This window comes from Quercus robur, chromosome 10, assembly GCF_932294415.1.
Source record: "Quercus robur chromosome 10, dhQueRobu3.1, whole genome shotgun sequence".
NCBI lineage: Eukaryota > Viridiplantae > Streptophyta > Magnoliopsida > Fagales > Fagaceae > Quercus > Quercus robur.
The window spans coordinates 9,243,771-9,254,597 of record NC_065543.1 but is presented as its reverse complement, the minus strand read 5'-3'; the positions used below and the strand labels follow the sequence as shown (position 1 = coordinate 9,254,597).

At 33.4% G+C, this 10,827-nt stretch overlaps 1 protein-coding gene across 1 annotated transcript; it reads left to right on the top strand.

Moving 5' to 3' along the window:
* Positions 1–702: 702 nt before the first annotated feature.
* LOC126703806 (uncharacterized) lies at positions 703–1,182 on the top strand. Its single transcript, XM_050402878.1, has one exon. The coding sequence runs from the start codon at positions 703–705 to the stop codon at positions 1,180–1,182; it is 480 nt and encodes a 159-aa protein (XP_050258835.1).
* Positions 1,183–10,827: the final 9,645 nt, after the last annotated feature.

Genomic DNA, 10,827 nt, shown 5'->3' with positions numbered 1-10,827 from the left:
CATTCCAAAAGTCTTCTCTATATTTGCAATTTTCTTTGACAATGGAATGGTTTCCTCAAGACGCCATGAAAGCTTATAACCTACACACTATTCAGCTGGTAAATTTCTACCTTCAATTATCTTTTCTGAATACATATCTATTTCAAAATTTTAGGCTTATTTCCAAAGAATAATGTTAGAGATATTTATATTTTTCAACAATTACTTTCACTTTTATTAGCTCTATCATTGATATTAATTTTATTATGTACCATAAGATTATGTAAATAGTTGTGAAAATTTTTGAAAGAGAAATATATTTAGTGCATTTGGGAATAAAGTAACCAATTTAGAAATTTGACACTATTAATTGATATATATATATATATATATTTTTTTTTAATAACAAAATTTGACACTTGTAGCATTAAGCCCAAAAAAGTTGTTATATCAAGCTAATTAATTTAGGGGGGGAGGAGGGCCGGGGAAGCTTCTCTTATATTTTATTTTGGTGAAAAGCATTGCATTAATTTTGCTTCCTGTATTTATGAACCCTATTGAGTAATTTGGTTTCAACTATAGCTGATTAAATTGTATATGATTTTGATTCTCCAGTGTAAGATCCCCAACATTCAAGATTGTAATCTTGGAGGCTCAAGACTGATTGAACCCAAATATATCGAGTTTGTATCAGCTTTGGCAGCTGGAAAGTGAGCTGGATTAATGGTGCAAATCACCTCAGATGGCGTAACTCCATTAACAATATCTCTAGCTGTTGTTGCAAAGCAAACTGGTGGACTACTTATTTGTATTGGTCATGAAGATCTTATAGAAAAAAGCAAAGGGTTGTTTATGAAAAATAGCCTCGAAAACGTGATCAAATTTATCTATGGAAATCCTTGCGAAGTGATCAAGCAGTACAAAAATATTGATTTTGCAGTTATTGATTGCAAATTTCAAGATTACTTGAAAATATTCAAGACCATAAACCTTAACCCAATTGGGTCTACAATGGTTGTGAATAATTTTCACCATAGGAAAGATGGGATATCATTTGCTGAAGTTGTTGAGGGAAAGAATTTTGGAGTTAAATCTGTTACTCTTCCTATAGGAGAAGGAATGCATTTCACAAGAATTGGATCAACTAGTAAGCGAGAGATCAACAGGAGATACAAGAGATTTCATGTAACATATGAGAACTGAAACATGATGGCAATTTTCCATTCTAGAAAAGGAGAATTGAAAGGCTATTATGTTTTCTGTGATGCTAGAATAGTTTATCTATGCAATGAGAGAATTAATAAAAACACGAGACAAAGGCGGCATGGCCCTTCTAACCTTTGATAGTTTTATTTTATCTTTTGTGTACATATAATTTGCAGCGTAAATTTACAAAATTTATATTTAATTCCCCTCTCAAGAATTAAATTGACTTTTTTTTAATAATTATTGATAATTAGTTACAACAATGGGAAATGATGATTTAAATTCTGGATATCTCTATTGGAAATAGCATAAGATGCTAATTGAGTTATAAAACTCTTGTCAAAGCTGAAAATAGTTAACTAACCTAATGATCTCTCTCCTAAAATAAGGAAAATTTTTTTATAAATACCTAATTTGTTCCAACACCAAGTTTTTTTTTTTTTTTTTTTTTTTTTATAATTTTTGTTTTAAATTTTTAATTTTTAATTCAAAGTGGGAAAGGAGATTTGAACTTTTGACATTTTCATTGAAAATACTAGAATGTATTAGTATTAGTTGAGCTATAAGACTCGTGACATTCTAGCACTAAGTTCTATCTCTCATTCATGGGATCTAATCTATGAACTCCTTTTATGACAATGGTCGAATAGTTGAATAGTGGTGTTGAATGCGTAGATCCATTTGCGGAGAAGTAACTCTCATTGTTGAGCTCCTTCATCAATCACATTAACATTGGATTTGCCATTAAAGGCCTGGAAAACCTACATTTTTTTCTTCGCATTGGAATTAGTTAATCTTCCACAGGCAAGCATCATAGTCATGCTAAATATGCTTGTGACATCCTCAGCCACCGTGCACATATATTTTCCACCAATAATCTAATCTCAACACCTATGATAGCCGAGTCTCATTTTAATCAACTTAACATTAATTCTTGTCTTTGTTTAATGAAGCAAAGTTGGCGTTCTTCAATACCTAACCATCACAAGAGCAGACTTGGCTTAATTTGTCAATACTGGATACCAACATATATATGCATGCTCCTTCGGTCCAACACATGCAACAATTTAAACCCATTCTTTGATGTGTTCAAGGCACTCAAGACTTCAGGCTTCATCTACTCGAAGATAATACTCATCTTGACCCCTATGCTTCCTCCGATGCTGGTTGAGCTAGTTGCCCATTCACTACTCATAGATCCATGACTAGTTATGTAGTCTTCTTTGGTTCCAATTTGATTTCTTAGGTTGCCAAGAAACAAACCAATGTTACTCAATGCAGTTTGATGGCTGAGTATATGTACATGTCTATGAATCCCATATATCATGCTTGCATAAAACATAACTAACTTGATTACCGTTGTGTTTGAAAAAGTAGCACAAGGTGAATAAGGATGTTCTGACAACCGTTTTATAGAAATGATCTTGGAAATTTGTTACTTGCTCATTCTAGAATTTCTTGCCCCCTTCGAATTCCTTGAGGGGTGAAACTCAGGTTTAACTTTTAGCAATCAACCTGACTATTGATAATAGCTTCTAAATTTGTATTTATTAAAGTAACTCATAAACCTTTCTTGATGTGATCCATGATTTCTCGTCTTCGGCGATTAAATGTTTTTCCAAGACCAAGCCTTATCTTTGTTCATTCTCTTGTTGGGATTTTTTTTTTTTTTTAATTATTATTATTTTTTCACTTAAAGGTGGTCAGAGTCAAACTCTCATTCATGATATAGCCTGTTGACCCTCTTTTTGGTCTTGGAATGAGTCTATTTTCATCCCTATTTATTCTTGATCTTTTCTCCCAAGAATGGAAATGGACTGAACCCTTCCCCTCATTTTCCCTCTTAATATATACTCCTATACTTCACAAAAAAATTGTTGTGAATTATACTTTTAGGTGTTTGCATGCCTTTATACTCGTAGTTTCTTCAATTTTCATGGATATATAAATAGTGTTATTCCAAAGTTCTTGGCTGCTCTTAGCTTCAATACTCAATATCTAGAAACTACTATCGCATACCTTTGGCATGATAGTCACTCCTAAAGTATAAGTACTTGTGGGTAGTGGTGGAGCTAGAAACTTTTTTCAAGAGGGACCAAACTAAATATATAAAAAAAAATTCTTAAATACAAACAAATAATTTATTCGAAAGAAAGTATATTGACTGATAAATTAAATTTGACCTAACAAAGCTGTTTCATACATTCTTTTATGGTATTGCAATTTTTTATAATTGATTTTGAGGTTAATTTTTCAAATAGTCTATTATTAACAAGTATATACATTTAGGAAAGAAACATTATTATTATTATTATTTTTTTGAGTGAGGAAAGAAGTACCAATTTTATATCTACAGTTCCACACTATTAATTTAGCCTAAGAAAAATAAAAATAAAAATCAACACAATTAAATCTATAACTCACATAGCACTATCAGCACAAATCCAAACGTATACCATAGATTTAAACTTAAAATATCACATGACACAAATCCTCAAGCCATTCACACTGTAGCACAAATCCAATCCTTTCGTTTAGCACATATCACAATGCAACACAAATCACAATGCACGCAAATGAAAAACCATTAACACTACTATTGCAAACTTAAACTGGTAAAGTTGTAGAGTACAGCAAATAGAGAGACATACATTTGTGAACGACCTTGTTCCATTGTTTGTGGCTGTGGCTATGGCTGTGGCTACTGCTACTCGAGGCACGGAGGCAACGTGGCTACTGGTGGCGCGATTGGGGCTGGTGTGCATAGCAACCATGAGAGACATTTGGATTTTTACTTTTCCTTTTCCTTTTCTTTTTCATTTTTTCTTTTATACTAGGTATTACTATTAGGGACTTGTATATACTTTTTTTTTTGGGTTATTAGGGCCTTGTTATTTTGCATTCTTTTTTGGGTATGTTGTTTTTATACTAATTATGGACTGGTTCAAAAGTTTTAGGGATCAATTATAAAAAATTTAAGGTTTATTTTTTATATTTTTTATTTTTTCCCTTTTGTGATAAAACTAAATTTTAAATTTTGCAAAGTTCAAATTCTAAAATTTCAGGGAAGGTAGTCAGTATATTCTTTGTTTGAATTGTGAATTTGTCCTACCTCTGATGAAAAATTCAGAAAGTCCTTGACCCCCCCCCCCCCCCAACTCCGCCTCTGCTTGTGGGGTGTGGAGGACAAGCGCTGGGGTTTAAGTCTCTAGAAACGAGTTTCACATACATGTATATTTAAGTTAGAGTAGAATTTTTGTCTTTTATCCAAAAAAAAAAAAAAAAAAAAAAAAAAAAAACAGCTAGAAATTCATGCTCTCCGCGTCATTTACAGGAATGTCTGTCTACGCCAAGTGTCTCCTTGCCATATATGAATAATATAGAAAAAAGCAAATCAGATTCCTAAGAATTTTTGCATCCAGATTGGTCACATGCACATGAAAGTGCTAAAAAATTGCCACTTCACCTACATGCAAATGATCATACCCTCAAGTTCTTTACAATAGATCACTTTTCCTAATTTGATAAGATCTGTGTCAAGCTTCATTCAACAACACTCTAATTCGTTGTAAGAAGAATTCATTAGTGACATCAAAACAATCCAAACGCTATAAATATGCCCACCAACTTTGTTTGACCCTGCAAGTCCTTTAAATTTGCTTGAAGCAATATTAGACTTGACCGTTCCAAAAGTCTTCTCTATATTTGCAATTTTTTTTGACGATGGAATGACCGATCAAGACGCCATGAAAGCTTACCTACACACTCTTCAGCTGGTAGACTTCTACCTTCAATGTTATATTCTTTTTAAATGCTGTGTATTCTAGTAATACCTTTTACCATGTTTACGGTAGTCTATGTTCAATTTTTTTTTAAATTCTACTCTTCCTTTCTCTTTTTATTAGAATTAATAGCTTTCCAAACAAATTTATTATTGAAATCCATTGTTCAATACCTGAAGTCCAATAGAGACAATGATCATATATTTATTATGATACTGATTATTTAGACTTATTTTTAGAATTTAAAATAAATTTTATAATAGATGAAAACAGTCCAATTAACATATTAAGTTATGTTAAAATACTAGATTATTTTTCTAATGAATGTAATACATCTTACTTTTTCGTATGCAAAAAGAAGTTATCCAAAATTAGAATTCATAAAATCCTATTTAAGATAGAATATGTTACAAGAAAGATTAAGTGAATTAAGTGATTTTACCAATAAAAAAGGAAATTTTATTGGAAATTAAACAAAAACATAATTAGTAGTAATCTTGCATCTCAAAAAGCTAGAAGTAGGTTTTTAAATGAAATAAAAAAAAATCAAAACATAGGTATTATTCATTAATATTTAAAATAAGAGAAGTTCCACTAAAAATTGTGGCCTTGGACTCCAAAATGTGTTGAGTAGGTCCAAAATTGAACTCTATTATTGTGGACTACGAATTTGAGCAAGGTTTATAAAAATCAATCTACTTGAAATTGAATTGAGGTATATTTGATAGAAATGACATCATTTATAGTTGACAAGTTGTTTTTTGTTTTTTGTTTTAATTAGCTTTATGCTGAAAACCTTTTGCTCAAAGTCTTGTAGATAAAAAATAAGAGTTAAATAAAATAAGTAGGTGACTCACGTAAGACCTGTAAATAATAGGAAAAATAAGCAATAATGACTTATAAATGCATCCCAAATGGACACTTAAAATACTCTACACATATGAAAAAGCCTCATAGCAATATGATAGTATTTTGCATGAAATGCATTTAACTTGTTTCATGATTTTGGCATGATCATCATAGTATTAGTATAAAGAAATCAATTCAATTGAGACTAAAATTATTAAAAACACAAATATCAAATTGATGGTTTTGCAAAGAAGTGTTCATAAGAACCACCATTGGAATATTGGGAGAAACTAACAATTCTTCACATAAAATAAATTAAAAAAAAAAAAAAAAAACACACTGCCTTATGCCCCAAAATGTGTTAAGCTGGTTATGTCTATGTCCCAACTTCTACCTAGATCATCACAGTCACCACCAACACAGCCACAACCTTCACAAATCACAAACTCGGAATCAGCACCCGTGACTTCAGATGTTGCTCAGCAAAACATAAAACAGCGAAACCTAAAATGACAAGACATATTCATGGGGTTTTGCTTCACATTAGCCCTAGGAATTAGACTCTAGTCTGTGAAAACATCGTCCCAACTGCATTTTTCCATTTGCTTTCTCTTGATGTGGTACTCACTTTCTCTGCTCTATTTGTGGCCAAATTTATCAGATCCAAGTTTACTGTCCCATCTCGAGTAATAGAGAAAGTTGCATTTTCTTTGTGACCACTGTGTTCTTCCTTGCAATAACAATTGCGTTTTTCACTTAAACTATTTTTGATGTCTCATTGTTTACCATTTTGTTTTGTTTGTATTTAGCTTCTTTTAGTTAAGATCTGATACAGTTATATGTTGTTGTTGGGAGATTCCAAAGCATTTATAGTAACACTATTATTATCTAGTAAGACGAATATTTCCTTCAATTTAATTTGGAGAAATCTTCTCCAATTCATTACTTGTAAACTTATTAAAACCATCTATGTGTATTATTTAAATAAATCATGTTAGGTTCTAAAGACTTAGGTTTTTATGTATTTAGAACTCTAATTTGTATTGTTAGCAAATCATGATCAAAACAATGTGTTTAAAAGTGTTTTAGTCTTGCTCAAAGTTGTGTATTTATGTAAAGTTGGAATCGAGCTTAATGCAGAAAAGATTAATGCATTTCGGCCTGGCTCGATCAGTCGAAGCTTAGGCTCGATCGATCGAAGCTCGGGCAGAATGTTTTTCTGCAGAATTTTCCAACTCAGCCCTAGTTGTTTTAAAACGTTTTTAGGGTTTCTTATTTGTCTTAAGTATAAAAGGAAAACCTTAGCCACGTTTTAATGTTGCTCATATTGCGGTTTGTGTAAATCTCTTGTGAGATCTAGAGGAGCTTTCCTTTACACAAACTTAGGGTTTTTAAGGAGAAGATTTATCTACACCTTGATGATCAACTCAGTTGGTGCCATTGAAGCTTAAAGAAAACACAAGCGGATGTGCTTGTATTTGGTGGTGAATTCAAGAAAGAAGGAGTCCGTGGATTCGGAGTTTGCACGTGGTCATGTCAGTAAGTTCTATTGGTGGGTAGCAATAAAAAGTCGAGCGTGGGGGCTTGTAAGTCTTATTGTATGAATTTCGATTCTTTTAAGATAGTGGATTCAAGTTTACCTTAAGGATAGCTAAGTTAAATGCTCCCCAGGTTTTTACCTGTTTGGTTTCCTGGGTGATCATATCTTGTGTTATTTATTTTCTGCTGCTTTGCATGATTTGATCTTTATTATTGTGATAACCTAGACTTGTTAAATTGGACTAAGTAATAACTTGGCTAATTACCTAGGTTAAATCAATTGTTTTTAAGGGGTTTAAAAACTATCAAGTGGTATCAAAACGGGTTGCTCTTTTGTTGTTGATCTTTTGATCACTAAGCTGATCTTTGACCTCTTTGTTATGGATTCTTGGAAATTATTTTTGCTTATTCATCAACTTGCTTACTCTGTGTATTTGTCACTTGTTGAGTTTGTTAAATCTTTCCTTGGACGCCTTGGTCTTATCATATGTGGTAATAATTATTTGTATTATACTGCCTTAACCGCCTTAAAGGCACGTGATTCTTATTTTTGGTATTTGGATAGTGGTTGTTCCAGGCATATGATAGGAAACAAAGGATTATTTAAGACCCTCTTTGAAGGAAAGATTGGGACAGTTACTTTTGGAGATGGAAGCAAATCTGTCATCAGAGGCATTGGAACTGTGGACATTCCAGGGTTACCAGTCTTTGAAGATGTTTGGTATGTTGATGGACTGAAGGCAAATTTACTCAGCATCAGTCAGATTTGCGACAATAGACTGAATGTTCTCTTCACTAAGTATGAATGTGAGATACTTGATAGAGGAGGTGACTGTATGTGTGTTGGTGTAAGGACAACAGACAACTGTTATGGATTGACGCCAAGCATAAGCAACAAGTGTTTTAGTGCAAAGATTAATCAAGTTGATTTGTGGTATCAACGGTTGGGGCATGCAAGTCATAAGTAATTAGAAAAGATTTCCAAATGTAATGCTGTTGTTGGTTTACCTAAGTTTGAGAAGATAGATAAGTGCATATGTGGACCATGTCAGATAGGTAAACAGATAAAGTCTAAACATCTGTCTGTGGCTAGTGTTCAAACTTCAAGACTTCTGGAGTTACTGCACATTGATCTTATGGGTCCTGCTTGAGTTCAGAGTTTAGGAGGAAAGAAGTATATTCTAGTGATTGTGGATAACTTTACCAGATATACTTGGGTTGTGCTTTTAAAAGATAAAGCTGAGGCTCCTAAGAAGATGATACATCTGTGTAAGAAATTGCAGGTTGAAAAAGATACTGTGATAGCCAGGATCAGAAGTGACCATGGAAGAGAATTTGAGAATACCAAGCTGGCTACCTTCTGCAATGAACAAGGCACACATCAAGAGTTCTCTTCACCCAAGACACCACAACAAAATGGAATAGTTGAACGGAAAAATAGGGTTGTTTAGGAGATGACATGTGTCATGCTACACAATAAAAAATTGCCAAAATCCTTCTGGGGAAAAGCAGTTAACACTGTTTGCCATACACTCAACCGAACCTGATTCCAAGAAGACTCCTTATGAACTCTGGAGAGGAAAGAAGCCGATCGTTAAGTATTTCAGGATATTTGGTAGTGATTGTTACATTTTACGTGATAGAGAGAACCTAGAGAAATTTGATGCAAAGAGTGACAAGGGATATTTTCTAGGGTACTCCTCTACTAGTAGAGCATATAGAGTGTATAATCTGAGAAACCAAACTGTCATGGAATCATCAAATGTTGTGATCAATGATGAAGTTTGTCCAGAACCACATTCAAAAAGTACTACTTCAGTTTAAGATAAGCCTATGGAGGTTAATGACTCACTTCCTGTTGATTATGTTGGGAAACATAGTGATGAGGAGCTAATGGTGTTGAATGATGCAATTTCTGTGCCATCAAGTCCTGAACCATCCACTCCGATTCATGAGATTCAACAGGTTCGACATGAGTTTAGTCCTTCATCAGAACAGAAAGGTACATCCACATCTCTAGTTAAAGGTCCTTCCTCTAGAGTAAGGCTTAATCATCCCTCCTCAAATATATTAGGAAGTCTGAATGATAACATGAGATTAAGGTCAAAAGCCTTAAGTGTAATTAAACACTCATGCTATCTGTCCCAATTTGAACCGAAAAAGGTAGATGAAGCACTTCAAGATACTGATTGGGTAAACTTTATGCATGAAGAACTTCATCAATTTGTTCGGAATGATGTGTGGGAATTAGTTCCTAGACCAAAGGGTGTATATATAATTGGAACTAAATGGATCTTTAAGAACAAGTCAGATGAACATAGCATTGTTATCAAAAATAAATCAAGATTTGTTGCTCAAGGCTACACACAAGTGGAAGGGATTGACTTTGATGAGACATTTACTCCGGTAGCAAGATTGGAATCCATTAGGATACTGTTGGCTATAGCTAGTCATCTGAACTTCAAGCTATATCAAATGGATGTCAAAAGTGCTTTCTTCAATGGAATGCTGCAAGAAGAAGTATATGTTGAACAACCTAAAGGCTTTGTTGACCCTCACAGACCGGATGATGTGTATAAATTGAAGAGAGCTATGTATGGTTTGAAACAAGCTCCACGGGCTTGGTATGATAGATTGACTGCATATCTCACTTAGCATGGCTTCAAAAGGGGATTTGCAGACACTACTCTTTTCATAATAAAGGATAAGAATAGTTTTGTTGTAGCTCAAATTTATGTTGATGATATTGTTTTTGGTGCTACTAATGACTTTCTGGCTCATTCTTTTGCAGATGAAATGAAGACGATGTTTGAAATGAGTATGATTGGTGAACTAACTTATTTCTTAGGATTACAGGTGAAGCAAATGGACTCAGGGATCTACATCAACCAAGTAAAATATGCAAAGAATCTATTCAAGAGATTTGGACTGGACAATGCTGCTTATGCCAAAACACCAATGGCCGCCAATGCAAAATTAACAAATGATTCGTCAAGTGAGTCTATTGATGTTACATTATATAGAAGTATGATTGGATGTCTTTTATATTTGACTGCTAGTCAGCTTGATATTGCATTTAGTGTTGGTGTCTGTTCTAGATTTCAATCTAATCCTAAAGTTTCACACTTAAATGCTGTCAAAAGAATAATTAAATATGTTGCTGAAACTTATGATTATGGATTATTTTATAGTAAAGAGTCTAATCTGTCTCTTACTGGTTTCTCTGATTCTGATTGGGCTGGTAATGCTGATGATAGAAAAAGTACCACTGGTGGGTGTTTTTATGTTGGAGCTAATCTTGTTGCTTGGATGAGTAAAAAGCAAAATTCTGTGTCCTTGTCTACTGCCAATGCAGAATATATTACTGCTGGAAGTTGTTGCTCACAACTTCTTTGGATGAAAAAGGTTTTAACTAATTATGGGATATCCCAAGATACCATGGTGGTTTACTGTGATAACTCTAGTGCTATTG